The 27,965-nt window shown below is 40.3% G+C and overlaps 1 protein-coding gene across 9 annotated transcripts in view; it reads right to left on the bottom strand.

Annotated features, from left to right (window-relative positions):
* Positions 1-19,203: 19,203 nt before the first annotated feature.
* mcm9 (minichromosome maintenance 9 homologous recombination repair factor) overlaps positions 19,204-27,965 on the bottom strand; it is a 37,857-nt gene continuing 29,095 nt past the window's right edge. For 2 of the 9 annotated variants that reach the window (XM_061812417.1, XM_061812418.1), the window contains exon 15: positions 19,208-22,411. In XM_061812417.1, coding sequence (XP_061668401.1) covers positions 20,884-22,411 — 1,528 coding nt within the window. In that variant the 3' untranslated portion in view covers positions 19,208-20,883. Of the gene's footprint in view, positions 22,412-22,489; positions 22,537-27,965 lie in introns of all 9 variants that reach the window. The other 7 variants (XM_061812416.1, XM_061812415.1, XM_061812423.1 and 4 more) reach the window with 6 other exon arrangements.

The raw sequence follows: 27,965 nt of genomic DNA, 5'->3' as shown, positions 1-27,965 counted from the left end.
TTCAACATTTCTGCACATTATGATTTTGGCACGATGACCCTCTGGCTTTTAAACAAAACTTGATCCTGCGCACTGATCTCATCCCCGATTGGCCAGTATTCTCTGACCACCAGCGGTGTGTCTTCCCTGCAATCTGGCCAAGCCTGTTGAACCTCCTCCTTCAAGACTTGAAGGCTCTCATCAGCCTCTGTGTGCATTCTTATCTGGACCAGCCTGTCTTGTGACAATTCTATTATTCTGTCCCAAAATGATTGTTGTTACATGAAACCACTCATCAACCTTTATCTTTTGGTGCAATTATCTGGTAATAGCGCTGGTATAATCTGTAAAAGTGGTCTGGGACCCATCCAAATGACACAATCTTTTGATAAAGTTGTTGCTGCTTGTTCCACCATAAGAAGCTAATTATTATTCTGTCCCAAAATGACTGTTGTTACATGAAACCACTCATCAACCTTTATCTTATGTACCTTACCTTTTCCTATGTTGCTCTAGGAGAAAGGGTGCTCGCTGTTAACTCTGTACTTTTCGCAAACCCTCAAAGTGAAGTGTCGATTACCGGAGATGTAGACTCAGAGGAAAAAGCCCCAACATGGATTTGCTCCTTCATTTTTTCATCAGTCACCGAAGTGTCCCAACTCGTGCATCAGATTATTCATCATATACCACTTAATTTGACTAAACACTGCTCCTTGTTCCCCTATCTGTCGGACTTGACCATGGGATTATTATAAATTAAAATTTGGATCATCATCGCACGGATGAGAACCCAATTGTGGCTCATTTAGGTTTTGGATTGCCGTAGGTTTTTCGTGCATGGCATGACAACATTATGACACCCCACAAATATCTCAAAAGCAGGAAGAATGTTACGATGGTTACAACCACTCCACAGCACAACAATGTCAAAATTAGGAAATTGCACTCAAAAGTGTTTTTGAATACGTATGACTTTCTTTTTGGAGTGGGTTGATTGGGCAGGGGTACCTGTTGAAGTGTTTTGCAAGCATATTTCATGATCCTTCTGTGAATTGCAGAGCAAAAGCACTGACAGGAGGCTCGAGGTCATTGATGGAGAGACAGCATGAAGCTAGAGAAAGGTCAAGAAAAACATGACCATCTGACAGCAGAGAGCCTGTTCGGACAGACACACATCCTCCTCCATATACACCCAGCTGTTACCACTGAACTGAATTCCTTACTTCGGTCAAATGGCGACCAGTGGAATAGTAATTTCGTTCGAGAGTGGTTTACATTGGTTTGCAGGTTACAGTATCGTGTAATACAAGACAATAAACTGTGGCTATCGCAGAGTACAATGTAATATGACTTTGTTGTTTCACTGACAATAATGGTAATACTGTAAAGCCATGCTGCATCTATGCCCTATGAATAGATATAATATAGTACACTGAAAAAAACAAATTGAAAATACCTTTGTAACTCAAAGAGGGGTAGTTTAAAAATAGTCTTCTTGCACACTAAGCATATAATGGTGCCTTGAGATACGGTAGTGTTCGAAATGATTACTGTCCATTGTGACGAATCAGATTAATCCATGTTTTTTAAGTATATTTTTTATTACTACATGTCAAACCATTTACCAGTAAGTGCAGTAGATTCTCAGAAAAACAACAAGACCCAGCATTCATGATATACACACTCTTAAGGCTCTAAGTGAGAGAACTTGCAATATAGCAGGGTGTTCAAATACGTATTTTCTTCACTGTACCTTTGGATAAATATTTTCAGAAATTTTATTTTATCACAGCAATATAATGACACGGTTATATTGAGGAGTGTCTCCAAATGACTACAATTCAATTGAGGTGTTGTGTCTAAAGCATATAAATAACTGGATTAGTTCAAATTTTCTTCAACTAAACCACAACCAAACAGATTATTTTTGGCAACAAAGAAAAGAGAATTGCTGTGAGTAAATACTTTGACACACTATCTTTAAAAAAAAAAAATGAAGACCAAGTCTGAAACCTTGGTCTTCCGATAGATTCCGATATGCCCCTCAACAGTCATATCAAATCAATTACTAAAACTGTCTTTTACCAGGGCACCACGGTGGAACAGTGGGTGCGTGGGTTTTCTCTAGGCTCTCTGGTTTCCTCCTACATCCCAAAAACATGCAACATTATTTGGACAAATTGCCCATAGGTGTGATTGTGAGTGCAGCTGTTTGTCTCTATGTGCCCTGCGATTGGCTGACAACCAGTTCAGGGTGTACCCCGCCTTCTGCCCGCTGACAGCTGGGATAGGCTCCAGCACTCCCGTCATCCTTGTAAGGATAAGCGGCTAAGAAGATGGATGGATAGATGTCTTTTACAATTTGAAGAACATATCTAGAGTGAGGCCTTGTATGTGTCAAGCAAACAAGGAAAAAAAACATCCATGCTTTTATCCAAAGTAGACTTGACTATTGTAATAATCTTCTGACTGGATTGCCTAATATGAGCATTAAAAATCTGAAGAATAGATTTTAAACTTCTGCTGCTGGTCAACAAATCACCCAATGGTTTTCGTAATGAATACATGAAATCAATGTTTATGGAATAGAAACACAGTCGAGCTCTGAGATCAACAGACTCAGGTCAAATAGTGGAGCACAGAGTCCAAAGCAAACATGGTGAAGCAGCATTTAGAAATTATGCTGTACAAAAATGGCATAAGTTTCAAGAGGCGAGGCCGAAGTGTGAATGTTTTTAAATCCAGGTTAAAAACTCTTCTTTTTCTCATGATTTTCAAAGTATTTCCACTTCTCAATATTTTGTACACTGTACGCTATTTGTAATTGTACTTTTATTTTCCTTTTTTTCCCATGTATTTTATTTTTAAATGTTTTTTCTTTTTGTATTAAAATGCTTTTAATCATGTAAAGCACATTGAGTTACCTTGTGTATGAAATGCGCTCTGTAAATAAATTGGCTTTGCTCCCGTATTCTACAATGCTCTTGATCAATGCATTAAATTTACTTGTATTTAGCAGTACATTAGTGAGCATAACTCTTTGTCTACTGCCAAATACATCAACCGAATTTTGACCTGCATCCATCAGTCAGGCAAGGTTTAGCAAAATTACAAATATATCGGTAATTTGAATTATCAGCTAAAACATGACTGTAAATTTAACTTCTCTTAGTTTATTTAAATAAACTAAGATGTGCAGTGTTGCTAATACATGGAAAAGTCAAACAAAACAGACAGTGACATTATCAATAATGGGTGTTGGTACTGTATATCTTATTCAGTATCGTAAGACATAACGTTGCATAATAAAAATTAAGAACCTTACCAAGAATATGATTTATTTCGAGTCAAAACTAATCTGAATACACTTAAAATGAGACTCAAAAAGTAAAAAATAATTGGCCACATCCATCTTTGGGCCTCCCCTCGGTTTCTCCCGAAGGGGAATGTCCTCTTGGAAAGATGGGGATCTGACATACATTGACGCTATTAGCATCTCACGAGGCGTACCAAATGAGTATAAATTGGCTAACCAGATTGCTGCAGGATGGGAATCCATCTTGTTATGGATAACCCCAAATACAGAATCAACTACATAAAATTACAATGTACAGAAACTAGGTAACTATATGGAAGCAGGCTTTGTTGCCAGTTTGTCATGACTATGCCAGCGCCTTGTTGCTGTATTTTCCTCGTTACTACTTCCCAGCGTTCCTATGCCTCAGCCAGCCATATTCAGATTTTTTTTTGTTTTGTAGTTATCTGACCTTGTTTCTTGTTTGGACCTTGGTTTTTGCCATGTTTTTGTGCTTCTGCCTATTTGGACTGATTAACTCTGTATGACCTCTGCCTGGAAATATCCACCGTCGAAAAACATGTCACTGCCTCAGAGTCCTGTATTTAGGACCCATGTCCTACCCCATGTCCGCTGCTCATGACAGAAAGAACTAGCCAGACATAGAGCCAGCAGACTTTTGCCTTGACTTTTGAGAGTTTCTTGCTGACTCCTTTTCCCGCCTTCTGTCAGAAATGGATGCTTTCGTGAGGCAGATTGAGGAGTATTTCAGGAGATTGACCAACCCGCAGGCACCGATCTGTGTTCGTGTCTTGTCAGCTCCATGCCCGCGGTGTCTGTTTTTTGTTTTTGTTTCGGTGATGCCCAGCTCGTGGTGTACAGCTTTCGCTGCTGTTTCAGCACCACCCGGTCTGCGGCAGCCAACCTTTTTGTCGTAATTTCTAGCAGTGGCATCCGACCAGGAGCGGCTCTCTTGCCCTAGCTTCAGCGGCGAAGTCCGGCCCACAGCGTCCACCAAGTACTCATGTTCTGACAGCACACGGCTCAAGTTGTCCACCATGTGCTTGTGTCTCATCGGCACCGGGGATGCAGCGTTCGCCACATGCACCAGTCTCATCGATCATCATGCGTTATGCGATCGGGCAGCGGCAAGAACCCGGCCTTCTTCTCCGGCACTTGCTCCTGTAGCGCCCATAACAGCCGTCTCTCGGTGTTACTCCAACAGCGGTGCCTGACCAGCAGCAGCAGCCGCCGCAACTCACCCAGGTCTAAGCAGTGTTCAACCAGCATCAGCACCCGCCGCCTCTTGCCCATACCTCAGTGTTGTTTGACCAGCAGCAGCAGCATCCACCTCTCAACCATGCCTCAGCGGTGTTCGATCAGCAGCAGCAGCAGCCACCTCTCGACCATGGCTCAACGGTGCTCGACCAGCAGTAGCAGCCGCCGCCGCCGCCTCACGCCCATGCTTCGGCAGTGTTCGACCAGCAGCAGCAGCCGCCGCCACCTCTCACCCATGCCTCGGCAATGCTTGAGTAGAGCAGCAGCCGCCCCAACTCACCCAGGTCTAAGCAGTGTTCAACCAGCATCAGCACCCGCCGCCTCTTGCCCATGCCTCGGCGTTGTTTGACCAGCAGCAGCATCCACCTCTCGACAATGCCTCAACGGTGCTCGACCAGCAGCAACAGCCACCGCCGCCTCACGCCCATGCTTTGGCAGTGTTCGACCAGCAGCTGGTTGTGTGCCCGACTTTGGGCATGAAATTTATTTTATAAATCACACTGTTAAATGGTGACCACTGGTTACTTCAGTGTAAATACAGGGTAATCATATTTTGAAAATTTAAAATATGAATCCAAACAACCAAAATAATTGTGCCAAACTTCAGACATAAAAATGTAGACAGTGAAATTTGTATCAAATAAGCTACCCCACTTACAAGTTATACTTCAGAAACAAGTAATGTTGATAGAGTTTTCATTCTTATCTACACGGTAACACTTTTTTCAAGCCATGCCCATCTGAAACAGTTTTTTACCCCGTGGTTTTTATCAATTTCCCTGGCACGATCATCTTTTCGCTCCAAGACTTTCGCCATACTGGCAAACGTACAGACCTCTCTATAACATATGCGTACATATGTCTATAAGTTATAACCATGCCGCAGTAAACAGAATGCTTCTCTATGAAATGTTATCATCAGAGTGAAAATACAGACCAAATACCGCCAAAATGCTGCCGGAAATCGTAATGTTGTCGTTATTCTAAACACCAATTTAATGCAAACCGATAGCAATGCTATCACAGGTGGCGGCCAGTCTTGATCACAGCCTCGCCCCGCATCAAGCCGTACCTTACCCCCCCAAAAAAAATTATAAATGGAAATAACCGTCCAGCGTTTCACACACTAACATGTTTCACAAAAATGACAATTTCAGATGAAAAAGCTGAATTCTGAGAATCTACGGAAAATTCTCATCCCTGTTACCATATCCCAGCATTCCTGTGACACAGCCAAGGCTAGACAAGTCTTGTTTTCAAGTTTCAAGTTTTTCACCTTAGTTGTTATCTGACTTTTTGGACCTTGTCTTTTGCCACGTGTTTTTGTGCTTCTGCCTTCTTGGACTGCTTACCTGTGTATGACCTTCCTTTAACTTCCTCGAAAACCCTGTCACTGCCTCCGAGTGCTGTATTTGGGTCCTACACCATGTTCGCCTCTTGTAACAAATATCCTCTGCCTCCCCAGAGAGTGGGTGAATTTCTGCCGGAGGTGGGAGGTGACAGATCGAGCAGAACTTCGCAACCTCACACACCACATAAGGCCCCTTCCATGCCAGAGAGAAGGCATTCCACATCCCTAGAGCCAGCTTCTGTAGCCCGGGATCGTATCACCAAGGTCCCTGCCTTTTGCAACCGCACAGCTCACACTGCACCTGACCCTCATGGCCCCTCTCATAGGTGATAAACCCATGGGAAGGGGGACCCACGTTACCCTTTTTTGTTGTGCCCATCCAGGCCCAATGGGTCCATACCCGGCTTCCAGGAGCTCGCCTCCGAGACTCATCTCCACGCCTGGGCGGCTAGGGTCCAGGTGACCCCCCATTCACCTGGGCCCCTGGCCAAGGGAAATCTCCTTCCATTACGTTTATTACTGGGGGTTTTGGATCCATGCATTGTCTGCTCCCTCACTTAGGACCTGCTTGACAAAGGTGATCCTCCTCATAACATATGAGGCCACAACAGTCAAATGCAATTATGCAGTTGACCTAAATATAAAATGTTGGGCTCTGTAGAGATTTATCCCACTTTAAGTGAATAGGGCTCAAAATTTTATATTTAATTGGTGTGGAACGCTCAAAAAATTTAGGAACAATATGCTAGCATGAAACGAACATTCAGGTGAATTTTTAACTTTGCATGATGCATATTATTAAAAGATTGTTTGAAGACAACTGTAAGAAGACAGAATCAGAATGTGAATTCCCTTGACTCTGCCTTGAGGTTAAAGGGGAACTCTACTCATTGAAAATAACAATGTATCAGATAGGTCATGTAGGTCAACTTTAAAAGAAAGATTTTTTACCAGGTATCATTTAAGGTTGTTTATATCGGCAATGTTGAATGTTCCGGTCGCTGACATTTTGGGAGTCAGATGAGCAGGTGTGACGTGTCATGTGCTTGGTTACGTGCCTACACAATTATTGTCAGCACTGATTTCTTTTGTTTTCCCTCATCTGATGAAGAAATGGAAGGATCGGTTGATCGGGAAGACGGAGGAATACGTCCATAGAGATTTTAACTTGTGGCTGTAAATAATGTTGAATATTCAGATGGTTCTTCGGACAGGAATGATGAGCAAGCTCCGCCGCCGAAGCTCGGCTAACGGCCTCCACTACAGCCGAATCTTGGCTCCATACCATACCAGATTTGAACCTGTGGCTGTCAATAATGTTGAATATTCGGATGGTTCTTCGGACGGGAATGACGTGGAGTCTGACTACTCGGAGGCCTACGCGCAGAACATATGTGCGTAAACAAAGGCCTCTAGAGCTTCAGGCCGGCAGCCGCAGATGGTTCTTAGTACGGGAATGATGGGGAGTCTGACGAGCAAGCTCCAGCAGCAGGCTGCGAGCCGAACTTCGGTAGCCAGCGAGGCTGTTAGCCGAGCTTCGGCGGCAGAGCTCGCGTCGGACTCTGCATCATTCCCATCCAAAGAGCCATCCGAATATTCAACATTATTTACCACCACAGGTTCAAATCTATATGAAGTTATTTGATACATTGTTATTTTCAATGAGTGGACTTCCCCTTTAAGTGATCATGCCATAAACACATTGTCATCTCATCAGAGATAGACATCTTGACAAGATGTATTCTATAAGAAAGAGGTACCTGAAAAGGATACTTTATTAGCTTTAATTTGAAGTTTTTATCAAATTTAATTTACAATTTTCTGTTTTTTCCTTTGTGAGTTATTAAAGTATTGTCGGTTTTACCAAATAGACATTCACTAAACAGGTCAAAAAAGGAAGCAAAGACACCAGTTCAAGTTTGACAGCTCACAAGGAGAGGAGAGGAACTGGGTCGTACAATTTGCCACTGTACTCTCTGATTATCCTCTCATCAGCACTTCTGTTTATTTAGTTTCAAAATGCCCCTTATTTACATGGATGTTACAAAAAGGAGACGGGTGAGCAAAACATTGATGGAAACAAAGTGTACTTGTTCATTTGTGTGTGTGTGTGTGTGTGTGTGTGTGTGTGTGTGGTGTGTGTGTGTGTGTGTGTGTGTCTGCGCATGTGTGTGGAAGATTGGTGAGTATGTGTGGTCATCATTTCTTTAACAGACAACAGGTGCTCCTGGTTCTAACAGTTCTGATGATTAGATGTTTTTGTTCTTACTATCTTCTGCTAGGCGACTGCCACGTTATCGAGAGCAGAGCAAAGCATTTCTTTAATGGAAGCAGATATATGGTAATTATATTCACAATTATTCCTACAAGTATTTACAAAAGAAAGTTGTGAATTTTTTGAGCAGTGTTTTACTGAAGGAATAGTGACCCAAAATATTGAATCTACCGTCATTAGCAATGACCACCATCAGAATAACCATTAACACTTACTGTACTTTAAAATGCATTTTGGAGTCATTTACTTTTCCTTTTGTTTGAATTCATGACAAGCACTTTGTTTTGATTCATGCCTTTTAAAAAGCACATTTTGTTGAATAAAGAAGTTGTCAATGTGGTTTCACTTTGATGTTTTCTAACATTAGCTGGTTGTAATTGTGTAGTAGGCAGACATCAGTATTTAAATTTAAAATTAATTTAAAGTATATGTTCCCCAGATTATGAGTTCAGAATATTTAAAATTTTTTGTGTATTTTCCCACTTACGAGTTGAAAAATATTGGACATTTTGAGTGAATTACTCCCCAATTATGAGTTGAGGCACATTCATATTTATAAAATAGCAATGAGAAAATTTAAGGCAAATGTAATTTTTATTTTATCATTACCCAAAACATTTAAAAACATCACGAAAATATTTTTATGTAATCTGTTACAAAATAATATTGAGTTCTGTGAACTTGTTAGGGTTTGGTATACCAGAGGCGTGAAGCCTCAACTTCCTAACAACTGTGTTCCAACAACTCATTGTGACACAAAAACACTTCATCATGATAGGGTGACAACTCAAGGAGAGGCATCCTTGTTTATTAAATGATTGTTAAATTATCTACTGTACATAAAATGATTTGCTTGCAAACCTAGCATCTGTTTCCACGAATTACATATCATCAAAGGTTTTCTTACTAACCAATTTAATCTTACGCTCGTATGTCAGTTAAATATGTCTCCAAAATGTCTGAAGTGTACTCATTTGAGAAAAATGGTAATTAGTGCTTTACTATACACTGGTTGACATTTTTTTTTTTTTTTTACAAAGTAAAACACACACAGACATGAAACATTATCTGTCCAGTAAATAAAAGGTTATCTAACAGGAATAAGCCTTATCCTAAAACAGATAAAGGGATTAAAATACATCATTTGAATTTAATGACTGCTACTCAAGAGGTACAGGTATACTTTTAAATCAATTAATCACTTATTACCTATATTGTAGGAAAGAAGTTTTAATATTGCACAGGAAGAAGTAAAAATGGCAATTGTGAAAAGACTAATTTCACAGGAACAAAGTTGTAATATTTGGAGATTTATTATTTTCTTTTTTACTTTGAGGACAATATAATACAATATTTAAAAAATAAAGGTCATTTAGTAAAAAAATTTTATTTGCATTAAGCTGAGAAGTTAAATGTTGAGGAGGTGACATTAGTGGATGTTTCACCATAAAATCATTTTGCACATGTTGGGAGCCGATCGGCACACGTGAACACCATTTAGTAAAAGCAGTTTAATGTAATTATGCAACAGCTCGGGACTGTTCCAGAGAATGAACTATAGTACTGTACACATGCTGTTATACTTGAGTTGCTATGTAAATTTTGACATTTTGCCTGGAAGATAGGAAACACTTCTCTATTATGACCTTATTCTCATATTAAAAATGGATTATTGCTACAGTATTTGATTAACCTTTCCCTAACTTTTTATTTTTAAGTGTGGGCAGAGCATTACTTTTTAATAGATATAAAAACAAACTGACACACTTCCACATATGATAGAGGGCCAGTTTTGTCCTACTGCTAGCTCTCATTGGCATGTAAGACCTCAGGTAGATGATTGTTTCAACCTGTCTGAAGTACAAAGCTTAAACACATTTGCAGCTACACTCTATCTGGCACAGCTTTCAAATACGTATTTTCCAACTCTTCAAATAAATCCATTTTGTTACTCAATTCCCTTAAATAACTCTTCCTGTGACTGGGACATACAGTAACTATTTTTGGGTGAGATCACATCAAGAGTCTGTGTTCGCAGGGGTTATTGAAACTGAAACAAAAAAATCAGATATTGTTTGAAGGGGCAGTAAATTTCATGCATTGGCACTTGTCAGTGTTTAGTACCTTTGGGCAGAATGCGAATATGTTTAGTAATTAGGCTGAAAAATAAATCTGCTAGTGTCAGCAGTCATAGTGTCTTTTTTTTTTGTTCTGCTAGACTTCAACATGAATCCCGTAATGGGGGAAAACAACACCTATAAAACCAATGCCCAAAGTTCTTAATCCAGTGGAAAATCTATGTCCTTTCCAACAATTTGGTGTTTCACAGCACAGTTGAGTTTGCAGCCTTGTACCTGCTATGAAAAGACATGCACACCACAACCACACTGGCTCACACACTCTATCAAAATTATGCTGTTGATTCTCTGACTCTTATTAATTAACAGTAAAAGTGTACATCCAAAAAAGAACTTGTGACAATAGGTTAACTCCATGACAACACTGAGTACATGAGATTTGAATAGCAACTGGAAGTTATTTTCATCAAATGTTTGTTGAGTTTTAAGATCAGCAGAAAATTTGGACTGACATAGGAAGGAACATGAATAGTACTGTACCAGGAAACCATAGCCAATTCATTTTGAATTAGATCTCCCTAAAGCTTTTCTGACATAGAACAGTAATTAATGACATTTTGAAAACATGTTAGTCAAAAATTATGGTGGGTTGAGTGCTTATAAGGAACATAACTTGATTTGAGCCCAGACAATTCAAAATGGATAAGGTACTTTTTTAGCCACCTAAGTTTGAATTCCTCTGTCATTTATGGAACACCAACATTTATTATGTTTCCAAATGTTTGGAGAGGGACAAGAAACACAATGTTGTTGAAACAAGCTACAAACCACTGGTAAGACTGTAAACCAAGGTCAACCTCCTAGAATGATGGGAAGAGACAAGGCAGCATGGTGACCAACTGGTTACGACGTCTGCCTCACAGTTCTGACAACCCGGTTATAAATTTGGCCTCGCCCGTGTGGAATATGCATATTCTCCAGGTACTAATCCTGCTATCATCAGGGAACAAAAGTACGCTCTGAAGTGGTCGTCAGCCAATGAGTACAAGCTGCTGTATTTCAAAAAGGGAGGTCTGCATCGTTGTGGGAGTGAACACACATATTTTAATCATGTCCAAACAAAGCAGCTTCTCACATTCCCTTTAAATTTGGTGGAATGAATGAAGAAGCCTCTGTGCGAAAGAGTATGATGCGTAATTGCAAATCAATGTGTGACTGGAGCATTAACACCTCTTGGCCACGGTGGCAACAGATGTGAGCCGCTACACTTATGAAATACAGAATCACTTAGCTAGCACTTCATACATTTCCACAGACCTCATGTAAACATCCCCACTTCTGATGATTTCATGCCAGCAACCCCCAACCAAACCCCACTAAAATTGTGCAGGCCAGTGGGATAGCATTCTCACGAATGACAAAAAATTAGTTAGGCATGTTACAGTTTGCAATATTGAGGGTTTTATTCATTTTCTGGCATTTTCCAGGTTACTAAGAGAGAAAATTCTTGCCAAATGAAATAGCAATAAGTTTGCTTTAGGGTCAGTAGTTACTGTCTGCCCTCTGCAACACAGCGCAATAAAGGCAGTCTTTGTCACCAAAACTATTTTAGATTAAGAAAGCTAATTTGCTCATTAATACAATTGATGTGATATTATTACATTGTGATTAAACAATAATCAGGGGGGATAGCCAAAAGATACTTCTACATTAGTCTATAAAGCTCCCTCGCAAAATAGCTTTGACAAAGAGTGACAGGTGAGCAATTTTGACGTTTAATCAACTTCGAACAGAAGTGAATTATTTCGTGACAAGCAAGCTTGCATTTAAGGCCATAAATCAGAAGTGTTCTTAATAAATAAGCAAGAGTACAGATGAGCAGAATGGAGTGTAAAGCAAAGAATCAAAGTGAATCAATGGACAATACAATTATATAAAAGATATTTGAGAGTTCGCCCAGACATGTACAGTATTTGTTAACATTGTATTAAAACTCCATCCATAAATTTTCTGTACTGCTTATCCTCACTAGGGTTGCGGGCATGATGGAGCATATCCCTGGGCTCTGTGGTAGAATGTGAGGCTTTGTAAAGTGCTTTGGACACTGTGATGGTGGAGATAAAGCACTATACAAGACTGAATAATATGAGTGTACCATGCATGTTTTTAGGATGTGAGAAGAAACCAGAGCAGTAGGAAAAAAATCCATGCAGGCATACAAACTCCACACAGACGAGACGGGATTTGAACACTGGTCGTCATAACTGTGAGGCAAATGTGCTAACCAATCTGTCACCCTTTCCACCTTTATTTTTTATTTAATCATCCATCCATCCATCCATCCATTTTCTTAGTCGCTTAACCTCACAAGGGCCGTGGGAGTGCTGGAGCCTATCCCAGCTGTCAACGGGCAGGAAGTGGAGTACACCCTGAACTGGTTGCCAGCCAATCGCAGGGCACACCTAGACAAACAGCCGCCCTTACGATCACACCTAGGGGCAATTTAGAGTGTCCAATTAATTTTGCATGTCTTTGGGATGTGAGAGGAAATCGGAGTGCACGGAGGAAACCCACGCAGGCACGGGGAGAACATGCAAACTCCAGACAGGCGGTTCCGGGATCGAACCTGAGACCTCAGAACTCTGAGGCCAATGCTTTCCAACATGCTGCCTTTATTTAATCATTTTCATTTATGTAATGGAGCTTTTTGAGGGGGACAAGCCAGTGGAAACAGTAGACCAGTCCCAAGCATTTTGGACTGTTTTCAATCTCCAATAAGAGACTAAATGTTGTCAATGTTTGTCCTGAGCTATTGTTTTTGGATATACATCGCAATGAATCGGCATGGAATATTAATCTAATTTGTGAGTGAGTAGAGGTTTCATGTACAGCTTCTTTTTGTGAATTGTTTTAATTATTTGGTGTTTGGCCATATACTTTGAGGCATGTTGTGGATATTCACATTTTTGGACTGCTTTTTAGTTTACATCTCAGAGAATTAGGCTGTTTTATATCATTTATGAGTGAGTAGGTATTTCATTTTCAGTTTATTTTAACATATGAGACTCTGCATTACCAATTTGTGCCCTAAACTGCTGTATTTGGACCTGAAATATTTTCTCATTAATGAGTGAGTACTTGTTTCATGTAGAGTCTAGTAAAATTCATGTTTTTCATTATTTGATGCTTTAGCCATTGCCAAACGGCATCTATTAAAGTGACTTTTTAATTATGGAAAAAATGTCCCTTTGATTTTAAGAGTGATGAGCACACTTAATCAGGTTACCATAAATGACACTTTGTCAACACAGCTCATAAATATTTTACACCAGCTCTTAAAAGGTTGTTGTGGATACAATTTAAACAGGTCCTGACTATCGAACCAGGTGAGTACATTCCACCTGTCAACTTATACGTTTTTCCCGTATTTTATACGTTTTTTGATCATTTCAAATCGTGTACGCCGGATAACTTTTGTATGAGAAAAAAGAATGTTTTTAAAAAAAAAAAAAAAAAAAAAAAAAGGATGCCTTTTGTAAGACCGATCTCATCTTACCCATTTCGGCTCTAATGCGCACGCGTGTCACGTTATTTCCATTTCCGTATATTTTGAAGTCAAGCATTTGTGTTGTAACTGAAGAATCAACCAGTTATAATCGTGAAAGCAAGCATGGAAGGACCGCCAAGTAGGAATGATCATTTCGACACCAAAAAGAATGGGAGTCTCTACGAGGTGATTATGGTGGATGGAGTTCTCTTTCTGCATTACATGTAAAAAGGAATAATGAAAGTGAAAGTTGCTGCTAGCAGCATTTACGATCTGAAGTGCTATTTTAAAGCTGCCAGACACATGGAAAATGTAGCGAAAAGCAAATAACACGTCTTATTGACCAAGGACATTGTCTCTATTGCTGATCCAGCGGCATCCCACAAAGTTACAAATGCAGAAATTCTCTTCTACCATTTTCTTGTGGAGCACAATATCCTGTTTATAGCTGATGACCACTTCTCTGACTTAGTGAAATCTATGTTCCCAGATTCACAGACAGCAAAGGTAAAGATTTTCATACGTATCCTAATTTCTTACTGACATTCATGGCTTAATGTCAACGATGGTCTGATTGCCATTGCCATAAAAATTATTTGAATTATTTTCTTATTCAATTCAATTTTTCAAATTATTTTATTTTCGACTTACAGTTGAGCAGCCATGCTATAACAGCAACATAACAGAGCACCCCGTCCTGATGTAGTTTTGGTTTACAAATGCCATATACTATATTTGTTTTTCCCACACGTGAAATAAAGAAGATAAAGAGACATTTATAATATGCCCAAAGAAAATAAGTTGCCCCACAGACGGCAGAACCTCCTTTGGCCGAGGAAGATCCCGTCAACGACGATGTAGGAAGCGCTAGCCATTCAGAGCCGGAGGAGGTAATGCTACAGAAAGATGAAGGTATGGCTAACTTGCTAACGATACTGCAAGAACTAAGAGAGTTTCGAAGCAAAAGAGCGGAAACTCTCCAACGAATACGCAAGGATATCAATGTCATAAACAACAGGATGAAGCCGAACAGAGAGTTGCAACCACAGAGGAACGAGTGCAAGGACTCGAGGAAGCTACGAGGGAGTTGCTAACGTCACAGGTTAAGTTGCAAGACAAACTTGCAAATTGACCAAGAGGGAAGAGCAAGACGAGAAAATATAAGAAGTCATGGCGTAGCGGAGGGGTCGGCGAACAATTCTGGTGATATCTGTGAAAATAATTCAGACAGAAATTGAAAGTAAAATTTCTAAATCCTGACCAAAAAAAAAAAAAATTGAGCAGAAGTTCCCCAAGGGCCAAGCCCAGATTTTTTTACCCCCCATCCCCCTATCACTGGATAATACAAAATCACATTTGTTATTAAAATATGCCCATCTTATCACAAGACAAATGAATTAAGTAAACTAATCAGTAAAAAGACATCTAAAATTGCCCTTTTCCCCACATTATACATATTATAGTATAGATAGAATATACACCAAAATATATCCAAGAATTTCTACATCGTACAGCAAAACATGTTAAAGAAGTTGATCTGTAGTAATTACTATTAACGTTTAAGTCTCAAACTTGTTACGTCGCATTGTACTGATAACACTCGACGACATTGCTCACTGTCTTAGATATACTGTAGTACTAGTAATACTAATAGTATAATGAGTTGCCTTTAATATATATAAGGACGACTCTGGTAGTGGGTAGGAAGACTAAGACAAAGGTAGAGCAGAGAATCAGGTGGCGGAAGCTGAGAAAGGAAGAATGTTGTGTGCCCTTCCGGAAAGAGGTAAGGTAGGCTCTAGATGGACAGGAAGAGCTCCCAGAAGACTGGAATACTACTGCCAAGGTATTCAGAGAGGCAGGCAGGAGAGTACTTGGGGTGTCTTCTGGTAGGAAAGGGGAGAAGGAGACTTGGTGGTAAAAAAATACAAGAAGTCATCCAAGGTAAGAGATTAGCGAAGAAGAAGTGGGACACGGAGAGGACTAAGGAGAGGTGTAAAGAATACATTGAGAGGCGTCATAGGGCAAAGGTAGAGGTGGCGAAGGCTAAACAAGAGGCATACGACGACATGTACTCCAGGTTGGATACGAAAGAAAGAGAATAGGAGCTCTACAGGTTGGCCACACAGAGGGATAGAGACTAAATAGATGGAAAGAGTACTTTGAGAAGTTGATGAATGAAGAAAATGAGAGAGAAGGAAGAGTTGAAGAGGCAAGTGTGAAGGACCAGGAAGTGGCAATGATTAGTAAGGGAGAAGTTAGAAAGGCACTGAACAGAATGAAAAATGGAAAGACAGTTGCTCCCGATGACATTCCAGTGGAGGTATGGAAGCAATTTGGTGAGGTGGCTGTGAAGTTTTTGACCAACTTAACAGAATACCAGCAGGCCAGAAAATCCCTGACGAATGGAGGAAAAGTGTGCTGGTTTCCATTTTTAAGAACAAAGGCAATTTGCAGAGCTGTTGGAATTATAAAGTAATAAGGTTGATGAGCCAAACAATGAAGTTATGGGAAAGAGAAGAGGAGGCTAAACTCAGGACAGAAGTCAGTATCTGCGAGCAACAGTATGGTTTCATACTAGCGGAAGAGAAGATGCCAAAAGAATGTAAGAAAAGTGTGCGAGTCCCCATTAAAGAAGGAACTTTGAGGGACAGATGGTGGTGATCCATACAGAAAGGATGGAAAGAGGAGGAGTGAAAACTTTTCTCCAGAAGAGGCAGGAACATAGCGTGACTGACAAAAGCCGAGGTAGAATCACTCAGGTGGATTACATTTTGTGCAATGTAATCTGAAAAAGGTTACTGACTGTAAGGTAGTGGGAGGGGAGACTGTATCTTGACAGCATTGGATGGTGGTGTGTAGGATGTCTAGTGGTGGGTGGGAAGATTAAGAAGACAAAGTTAGAGCAGAGAACCACATGGTGGAAGATGAGAAAGGAAGAATGTTGTGTGGCCTTTCAGAAAGAGGTGAGACAGGCTCCGGATGGACAGGAGGAGCTCCTGAAAGACTGGACTACTAGAGCGAAGGTTATCACACACAGGCAGAAGAGTACTTGGTGTGACTTCAGGTAGGAAAAGGGAGAAGACTTGGTGGTGGAACCCCAAAATACAGGAAGTCATACAAGTACAGAAGTTAGCATCAAAGTGGGACACTGAAAGGACTGAGAAGATGCTAAAGGAATACACTGAGATGCAACATAGGGCAAAAGTAGAGGTGACGGAGGCTGAACAAGAGAATATGACGACATGTACACCAGGTTGGACACAAAAGAAGGAAAAAAAGGACAGACAGATAGAGATGGGAAGGATGTGCAGCAGGTAAGGGTTATTAAGGATAGAGATGGAAATGTGTTGACTTGTGCCAGTAGTGTGGTAAATCAATGGAAAGAATACTAGAAGTTGATGAATGAAGAAAATGAGAGAGAAGGAAGACTAGAAGAGGCAAGTGTGAAGGACCATGAAGTGGCAATGATTAGTAAGAGGGAAGTTAGAAAGTCACTGAAGAGGTGAAAAATGGAAAGGGAGTTGGTCCTGATGATATACCTGTTGAGGTATGAAAGCAATTTGGAGAGGTGGCTGTGGAGTTTTTGATCAACTTATTCAACAGAATACCAGCGGGCCAGAAAATGGAATGGAGGACAAGTGTGCTAGTTTCCATTTTTAAGAACAAAGGCCATTTGTAGAGCTGTTGGAATTATAGAGGAATAAGGCTGATGAGCCAAACAATGAAGTTATGGGAAAGAGTAGTGGAGGCTAAACTCAGGACAGAAGTATCTGCGAGCAACAGTACGGTTTTATGCCTAGCAAGAGTACCACAAATGCATTATTTGCCTTGAGGATGCAAATGGAAAAGTACAGATGTTAGAAGGAGATACATTGTCCAGAGGCGAGAGAGTGAGTATATTGCTCGAAGGGTGCTGAGGATGGAACCGCCTGGCAAAAGAGCTTGAGGAACACCAAATAGAAGGTAATGTATGTTGTGAGGGAAGACATGAGGGCAGTTGGTGTTCAGAGCGGAAGATGCTGGAGATTGGTTGACATGCAAAAAGATGACACGCTGTGGCGACCCCTAACAGGACAAGCCGACAGAAAGATACATGCTTATAGATGATTCCCGGTTTCTAATGCGATTAAAGTTTTAATTTCATAATATTAATCATAATGAGTGAGTAGGAAGCCCAGGTGGGGGGTTCTGGTGTTCGTGATGCTGTCCATAGAGGAATGCAGAAAAGTCTCACTGGCCTGCAAGAGCTTAGCTGGACTTAATTGGATATTTGGTAGCTTAGCTTATTATATGCAAGTTTACAAATCACAACCAAAGCACGGTGTTTCGAGAGCTTGAGAGAAAGTGAATGTTTAGATTTTTTTTTTTTTTTTTTTTGAATCGCCGCACCTTTTGTGGTTTCAGTAAGTGACAATGCATTTTCCTTTGGTAAATGTCTTGAGTGAATGTGAACATCAAGGATGGATCATTAAATGAAAGCAGAAGCACGTGAATTATTTATTTAATATTTTAAAAGAACTTTTGAATAACTCAAACACTCAAGAGCTGCCGTGTCCATCACTTTCCATGACTTTTTTTTTTATCCCCTAAATTAGTCATTTTGGGGTTCAAAGTTATCTGTGCCATCGACTGACTGCCTTGTGTCATTTTACTGACGCAATGGGCACCCTATGCAGAAGTCAAAGATGGGAGTCTAAAAATAGATGCACACGTAGTAATCGATAAAGGTAGTGAACAGGATGTAGATCTTTGTAAAGGCATAAAAGTATTGATCCAAACACGTAAAAGTAAAAAGTACATTTAAAGTACTCTGACAAGTTCAGTTTATGGTAAATGTTACTTGAGTAAATGTAATCGTGTAAATGTCACACCTGGTCACCTCTGGTATTGAGACACAATAAAAAGAATGGATTGGATTTAAAAAAAAAAAAAAACACTAACACTCCTAATTTCCGGAGAAGACAATTAATTTTGATACAGCAGTACCTCGCCATACTTTTTTTTCCTCCAGGAATAAACTATAGTGAGAACTAACGATCCCACCCAGCCCTAAAAATAAAAAAATATATATATTTTTTTTAAAAAGTACCTTGGACGGCCTCTTGGGACTTTTTTTTTTAACTCAATGCAATACACATTTAAAACATTGATTCACATTGTGGGATTTGTGCATATCAAAAAAGTAGTTTTTCATTTCTTTGAACAAGTTGCAAATGGGCTAAATCCATGCAAATGATGTATAATTCTCAGATGTTTCCAACATAAATTGCTTATGTCGTGTTGATCAAAATGTTTTATAGGGGTGCCCTGTTGAATATTCTCAACCCCCACATTTAGGCAATAGTTAATTGCATAGGTTTAGAAATGGAAAATAGTTGAAAAAAAAGTCATATGTCAAGTCAATTGAATTGTGTGATACCTTTTAATCAAACAGGTGAATCTTGACTTTCTCTAACAAAGGGAAATGTGTCGAGCATTAGATCAACCACTAAACAAACAGTTTAACCGTCACCTGGCAAGCACCATATAGATGGAGTAAAACACTGTTACATTGTCTGACAATGGACGGACAAGGAATTGGATGGGGTCTACAGCCAAAGAAAATGAGAAAAAGGTTTGTTGTTTGGCGAGGGAGTTGGGAGGAAAAACAGAGGAAGAACCAGGAGATGCTCAGAACAAATGCATCTTCCTGATGAACTAATGTAAGAGGCCCATTTGTAGACCTCATTCTAATTCACTAGCTTAGTGGAGGTGCCCCCCCCCCCACACACACACACAATGATGTCTTTTCCTCTCTTTGTAACAGGATGAGGCATGTCAACAAATTACAATACAAACAATAAAAGGATACTTTTGAATCCTCTCTAATTGCTTGCCATGAATGCCTCACAATTTAATTTTAAATAACCTACAATTTAAAATAGCTCAAAACTAGTCAACATTTTCATCTGAACATCCCTCAAGAGTACTCACGTTGATAACAACAAGGCAATTTCTTATTTGTAAAATGACACAAACTTGTTATTCTGATGGTACACACATGTTCATTGGAGCTAATATTTCATTTTGAGGGGTGAACAAAGGATTTTCAGCAAAAGACTGACTTTTGCAGTTAATGGTTAGTGTTTTGCTGTTTTTAAGAGTTAAGCACTTGTTTTGCAAATTTCAAACTTGATTCCAAAAATGTACCACAGTGTAAACCCATGCATTTGGCAATTAAATTAAGCAATCATTATGAAAATCCATTATCTTGTGACCTCTAAACTATCCTGTGAAATCTTTCAAATATGAAGTTTGATAGGAGTCACTGTAGGGGAAGAGAAAGTATACCTTTACATAAAAACATCATCACAGTTCTATTTTAAAGAGCATTTTCAGGCACAGTTTGACAGATTTCACTGTGTGCATCACATTAGTGGTTGCAATATATACCGTAATGTACACTTAATCCCAGTCCATAATCTCCCTTGTGTTAAAGAAAACCCTAATTACTGCCATTTTACAGGACTGTGTGATATCTTTTGATGTAATAAAACTATCCAAATCCAATTATTTCACCACTGTCAACATTGCTCCACAGTGATGGCCCAGTCAATCCTTCCACTGTGGCTTCTATATAACGTGTATATACAGAAGGTCAATTCTTTGTTTGAAAATTACAGGCCGAGCTTTACACTGGGCGTTTATCGGATAAATTAAGATCGACTTCAAGATACTTAAAGTAACTAATCATTTCACCTATATTAACACACAGCTTTGGGACACTGAGGGTATAAAATACATTGCTGCATACTTCAATTCTTCGGAAAACCAGCCTTTGTGCAGAAGTGGAAAAGATTCAAATTTTAGAGTACAATATCAGTGAACTTGCATTAAAGTAAATAAGTCGACTGGAAGAGGACAGACAGGTACAATTAAAAAGAAGACACATGGGCTATGTAAAACAACAATATTGGAACAGTCAAGATTTACAGTGATTTAAGGTTTCCATCTAGTGACCAACTACTGCATTAATTTACAAAAAAATAATCTTGTCCTTTTTTTGTTTACTTTAGACAAGTGCTGCTCACCATAATATCAAACTCTGGCTTTCTTTGCTACCTCTTTGTCCCAGTCAGTGTCAAGAATGTCATCATTTAATTCACAAGAGCCAAACAGAGATGTGTTGACAAAGACCGCTTTTGAACCACAGGGAGCACTTCTTGGAGGGTTGAGTTCAAAACAATTTCTCTTAATTTGGCCAGGATTTTTAAATATTGGGGGCCTAGCTTCAACAATTTTTATACCATGTAGTCCACCATTAGTAGGTTCTGTTATTTTTATACTATAATTGGACATTCTTTTAGCAATTGGCGGTGGGCCATGTTCCAAAATGTGTAGATGCTCAGATTTTTGCGAAGAGTATGCACGGTTTAGCTTGCTGCCCACCATAGCTTCATGATTCTTTTTTTGGTCAGTCTGTAGCCTAGATGTAGGTTCAGTTGTGACACTGAAAGAGAATCCTGAGAGTTGAGCTAGAGTTGATGGGGTAATTGTTGATTTTGCGGTGGTTGGAGTAGGAGGTTTTAAAGGTGTAAAAAAATCTTTATTCCCAGCAATATCTTGACACAAGCTCTGTCTGTCATCTCTCTGCTTTATTCTACAACCAGTTTGGGCAGGCTTCTCGTTATCCACCTGTTTTTTCATACCTCTACCTTCAAGACTTTTGTAGTTTTTGGGTGTTTTACTTCTATCTTTATTTTCTGTAATTGCATGACTAGCCTTATCACAATTGCCAGCCTTCTGTTGAATGCCTGCTGTGTTTGTACGAGTTCTCCTGTCAAGGTCACATTTGGGTGTGCTTACATCCGAATGGTTGCTGCCATTGTGGACTAACGGTCTCATCTTCCTTTGTATAAATGTAAAATCTGAGGGTCTGAGAATATTTTCATCTGTTTCAACTGCAGCTTCCCTCTTATCTTGTAGCACAGTGCTAATGATTTTAGTTGCTGTGTGACACCCTTTATTAACCTCGATTTTGTTATGCACGTCTGTATTGTTAGTTATATCGAACACACAAGCATCTTTACTTGCATCATTCCCAGAGACCACACTTTCTCCAATTCCAAACCCTCCATCAGCTTGCTGGACTTTACGCTGCACCTCCTTGACTCTTCTCTCTCGTACATTTCTCGAGACTTTCCGAATCACACTCCCTGTTGGCTGTGCGTGATGTTTGTCAGATCTCTTTTGATTCTCTTGAGCTTCAGGGCAATTTTGTCCAATTATTCCACTTTCCTCAGCAGTAAAGATGACTATCTCACCAGTATTTGAAATAAGATTTTGGTTTAATGGAGAGCTGATGTTAGTTGACGAATTGGAGTGTGGTTTCTGATTACTGTCCAGTTGAGTTGATGAGAATACTGGAGACGTAATTTCTTCTGATGATCGAGAAGGCATGATGGAGTAAAACCAATCCAAACCACTCTCCAGCTCAACAGCACTCTGGGAGTTCTTTGGTACGTTCGATTGTGTTTTGCTGAAATCGGTGGTTTCTTCAATATGATCCTGGTGATGATCAGTTGGATGCTCAGAACTGGGACATCCGATCCTGCTGCTCCCAAGCCTTGAGAAGAAAAATGTTCATTTTTGTAATTTCATCATGTATGCTGTCTGGAATTAGGTTTTAGTGATACTATTGTACCTTCTGTCAATCATTTGCGGTTTATATCAAGCGTTCATATGGAAAACCTGGGGAATAAAATAAATAAATCGGTCTATAATTTTTGGCTACCAAATTACACGGTTTATCGCCCAAAATAAATCTGAACTTCAAACAAAGGGCCTGCACAGAAAGTATAACGAGTCCCCTTTTTTATGCAATCTGTATGGCTCATTCCACACAGACCAGAATTAGAGGGAAAGTAACAAAAAAATTTTTTTCCAAATCCCAACTGTGACTTTCTATATCAAAGAATGAATAACAAAATTTTAATTACAATTATCCGGGTTAGCATTGAAATAAATTTTGATGAGGATGAAAGGTGTGGAATGATTTATTAAAGGACCCATTAAAAAGAGAAACGTGTGATTCAGTCATTAATTTTTCTTAATATTGTGCCATTGGGCAATTGAGATTTCGCTTGATTTATCAACAAATATAAAAATTTGAAAAATAAAACTTGTAAAAATAATGATAATTATTATTATGAGGAGTGGGACCGAGTAGCTGCTTTGCAAGTAATAAGTCTTGAGTCTTTGCTTTTAAGTCCCAAATCGAGACTGGCAATTCCAAAGTCAAGTCTCAAGTCAAGACATGGAAGTCCTGAGTCAAGTTGCAAGTCCTAAACTTTGAGTGGTGTGTCCTTTTGAGTAATTTTCCTACCAAAGTAAAAACATATGTAATACAATGAAGAAAATAAGTGTTTGAATATCCTGCTATATTGCAAGTTCTCCCACTTAGAAATCATGAAGGTGTCTAAAATATTCATTTTAGGTGCATGTCCACTATAAGAGAGATAATCTACAAAGAAAAATCCAGAAATCACAATGTATAAATGTTTTAACGATTTATTTATTTAAATGTTAATAATGCAGCCCTATAGGGGCACAAACCAGTGCAATCTGTAGGCGGTCCCAAGCCCGGATAAATGCAGAGGGTTGCGTCAAGAAGGGCATCCACCGTAAAAATAGTGCCAAACAAATATGAGCGTTCATCTAAAGAATCCCATACCGGATCGGTCGTGGCCCGGGTTAACAACGCCCGCCCCCGGCACTGCTAACCTGCAGGGCGTCGGTGGAAATTCAGCTACTGTGGGTCGAAGACAAAGAAGAGGAGGAAACCGGATCCATCGTCAGAAGAAAAAGAGAAATGCACAGAGCCTACAACTGAGTGTCGGAAGTTTGAATGTTGGGACTATGACAGGAAAAGCTCAGGAGTTGGTTGACATGATGATTAGGAGAAAGGTTGATATTCTGTGCATCCAAGAGAGCAGGTGGAAAGGTTGTGAGGCTAAAAGTTTAGGAGCAGGGTTTAAATTATTCTACCACCGAGTAGATGGGAAGAGAAATGGAGTAGGGTTATTTTAAAAGGAAGAGCTGGCTAAGAATGTCTTGGAGGTGAAAAGAGTATCAGATCGAGTGATGAGACTAAAATTTGAAATTGAGGGTGTTATGTATAATGTGGTTAGCCGCTATGCCCCACAGGTAGGATGTGACCTAGAGTTGAAAGAGAAATTCTGGAAGGAACTAGATGAAGTACTTCTGAGCATCCCAGACAGCGAGAGATTTGTGATTGGTGCAGATTGTAATGGACATATTGGTAAAAGAAACAGGGGCGATGAAGAAGTGATGGGTAAGTAAGGCATCCAGGAAAGGAACTTTGAGGGACAGATGGTGGTGGACTTTGCAAAAAGGATGGAGATGGCTGTAGTGAACACTTATTTCCAGAAGAGGGAGGAACATATAGTGACCTACAAGAGCGGAGGTAGAAGCACTCAGGTGGATTATATTTTGTGCAGACGATGTAATCTGAAGGAGATTACTGACTGTAAAGTAGTGGTAGGGGAGAGTGTAGCTCAACAGCATAGGATGGTGGTGTGTAGGATGACTCTGGTGGTGGGTAAGAAGATTAAGAAGACAGTGTTGGAAGCTAAGAAAGGAAGAATGTTGTGCGGCCTTTCTGAAAGAGGTGAGACAGGCTCTCGGACAGCAGAAGCTCCCCGAAGACTGGACTACGACAGACAAGGTAATCAGAGAGACAGGCAGGAGAGTACTTGGTGTGTCTTTTGGTAGGAAAGGGGAGAAGGAGACTTGGTAGTGGAACCCCAAAATACAGGGAGTCATACAAGGAAAGAGATTAGCGAAGAAGAAGTGGGACACTGAGAGGACTGAGGAGAGGCGAAAGGAGTTCATCGAGATGCGACGTAGGGAAAAGGTAGAGGTGGCAAAGGCGAAACAAGAGGCATATGACGACATGGACACCAGGTTGGACACGAAAAAAGGAGAAAAGGATCTCTACAGGTTGGCCAGACAGAGAGATAGAGATGGGAAGGATGTGCAGCAGGTAAGGGTGATTAAGGATAGATATGGAAATGTGTTGACTGGTGCCAGTAGTGTGCTAAATAGATGGAAAGAATACTTTGAGAAGTTGATGAATGAAGAAAATGAGAGAGAAGGAAGAGTTGAAGAGGCAAGTGTGAAGGACCATGAAGTGGCAATGATTAGTAAGGGGGAAGTCAGAAAGGCACTACAAAAGGATGAAAAATGGAAAGGCAGTTGGTCCTGATGACATACCGGTGGAGGTATAGAAGCAATTTGGAGAGATGGCTGTGGAGTTTTTGACCAACTTATTCAACAGAATACTAGTCGGCGAAAAGATGCCTGAAGCATGGAGGAAAAGTGTTCTAGTTCCCATGGCGATGTTCAGAGCTGTGGGAATTGTAGAGGAATAAAGTTGATGAGCTACACAATGAAGTTTTGGGAAAGAGTAGTGGAGGCTAGACTCGGGACAGAAGTAAGTATCTGCGAGCAACAGTATGGCTTCATGCCTAGAAAGAGTACCACAGATGCTAGTGGAAAAGTACAGAGGTTAGAAGGAGCTACATTGTGTCTTTGAGGATCTAGAAAAACCCTATGACAGAGTACCAAGAGAGGAACTGTGGTACTGCATGCGTAAGTCTGGTGTGGCAGAGGAGTATGTTAAAATAGTACAGGACATGTATGATGGCAGCAGAACAGTGGTGAGATGTATCATTGGCGTGTCAGAAGAATTTAAGGTAGAGGTGGGACTGCATCAGGAATCAGCTCTGAGCCCCTTCCTGTTTGTAGTGGAAATGGATAGGCTGACAGTTGGCAGACTGGAATCCCCTTGGACCATGATGTTCGCAGATGATATTGTGATATGCAGTGAAAGCAGGGATCATGCAGAGGAACAATTAGAAAGATGGAGACATGCACTGGAAAGGAGAAAAATGAAGATGAGCTGAAGTAAAACAGAATATATGTGCGTGATTGAGAAAGGTGGAGGGGGAAGAGTGAGGCTACAGGGAAAAGAGATAGCGAGGGTCAAATATTCAGGGTCAACAATCCAGAGCAACGGTGAGTGTGGTAAGGAAGTGAAGAAACGGGTCCAAGCAGGTTGAAAAAGCTGACGGAAGGTGTCTGGTGTGTTATGTGACTGTTTACAAAACAGTGGTGAGGCCGGCCATGATGTACGAATTAGAGACGGTGGCACTGAAGAAACAACAGGAAGCAGAACTGGAAGTAGCAGAAATGAAGATGTTGAGGTTCTCGCTTGGAGTGAGCAGGTTGGATAGGATTAGACATGACTTCATTAGAAGGACAGCCAAAGTTGGATGTTTTGGAGACAAGACTCGAGAGAGCAGACTTCGATGGTTTGGATATGTTCAGAGGTGAGAGAGTGAGTATATTGGTGGGAGGGTGCTGAGGATGGAGCTGCCAGGAAAAGAGCGAGAAGAAGACCAAAGTCAAGGTTTATGGATGTGGTGAGGGAAGACATGAGGGCAGTTGGGGTTAGAGAGGATAATGCAGAAGATAGGCTAAGATGGAAAAAGATGACACGCTGTGGCGACCCCTAACGGGACAAGCCGAAAGGAAAAGAAGAAGAGAAAACCAATGTTAATATTTGGTACAGTAGCCATTCTTTGCAATTACAGAGGTCAAATTTTTCCTGTAGTTGTTCACCAGGTTTGCAGACACACAAGGATTATGGCAAACTCCTCCGCACAGATCTTCTCTAGATCAGACAGGTTTTGGGGCTGTCACTGAGAAACATGGAGGTTTCAGCTCCCTCCAAAGATTTTCTATTAAGTTTAGGTCTGAAGACTGGCTAGGCCACGCCAAAACCTTGATATGCTTCTAGAGAGCCGCTCCTTGGTTTTCCTGGCTGTGTGCTTCAGGTCATTGTCATGTTGAAAGATCCAACCACGACCCATCTTCAATTCTCTGACTGAGGGAAAGAGGTTGTTCCTCAAAATCTCACAATACATGGCCGTGGTCATCCTCTCCTTAATACAGTGGAGTCGTCCTGTCCCATGTACAGAAAAACACCCCAAACCATGATGCCACTACCTCCATGCTTCACAGTAGGGATTGTGTACTTGGGATAAAACTCATAATTCGTCTTCCTCCAGGACCCATATTTAATGCCAAAGCCGATGTTTTCATCGATAAGAAATTGGACTGTTAATTCGCTTCCGCTTGTCTTGGACAACTGGATATACAGATGTATCTGGTGGGTAACTCGTCGAGATTTACACAGAAACGTTTGAAAGCGTATAAAAGTCTGGACACATACAAATACTTCGTTGCTGGATCTGTTCTCAATCAGGAATAAATCCCACAAAGTGATGAAACCACTCGGAGTTTTTCAATACAAATACCAATATTTAAATAAATGACCCCTGGTTTAACAGAAACTCGCATTCATTAACTATCATTGGGGGGGGGGGGGACTTCAAGTCAGCTCCTCCGTACACGGACGTGTATCGCTGCCACACGTAAAACTCTTTGCGACAGGTTTATTTTCGCTTTTTAAATACGCATTGTACTCAAATGAATCAATTTGGCATTATAAATACTTCTTGGTAATTTGAGATTGAAAAGAATAATTCCTACCTGAAATGAAGTTTTCACTACACAGGCATGTGTATTTGGTTGGGCACCATCCATTATGTTTAATTGCCAAAATCAATCGCTCTTTTCTGGTCTTTTCATCTTGCATGTTATAGAATGATCTCTTTGAAAATCTGTTACATCTCTTTTGACAACCAACAGCATAACAGGTCTTGGGCATTGTAAATATTCTCCTCCGGCAGCTCTCTTTGACCGCCGTGAAAATGGTGAGATCACGTGCACAAGCTCTATACACACCTACTTGAAGCACTCGTCCTTTGCACCTGTGCAATCTATTTTTCACGACGAATTGGGTCTTTTTGAAAAGTATGAAGAGTAAATCCATCCTCCCGAGTGTTCGAACAATATCCAGCAACACAACGACCCAGCATTTTGGCTAACACGAAGGAACAAAGAGCTACCTTCCAGCAGGTTTTGTTTTTTTTTTTAAATTAAAAACCATACTAAAAATAAAGCTCTTCATGTCAGTCGGGCTTTAATATATGTATATATTTTTGGGTTAAATTATGCAAATTCATATGCAA

Source organism: Syngnathoides biaculeatus, chromosome 23 (assembly GCF_019802595.1).
Source record: "Syngnathoides biaculeatus isolate LvHL_M chromosome 23, ASM1980259v1, whole genome shotgun sequence".
NCBI classification, from domain to species: domain Eukaryota; kingdom Metazoa; phylum Chordata; class Actinopteri; order Syngnathiformes; family Syngnathidae; genus Syngnathoides; species Syngnathoides biaculeatus.
The sequence above is the reverse complement of the archived record's forward strand: the minus strand, read 5'-3'. Positions and strand labels throughout refer to the sequence as shown.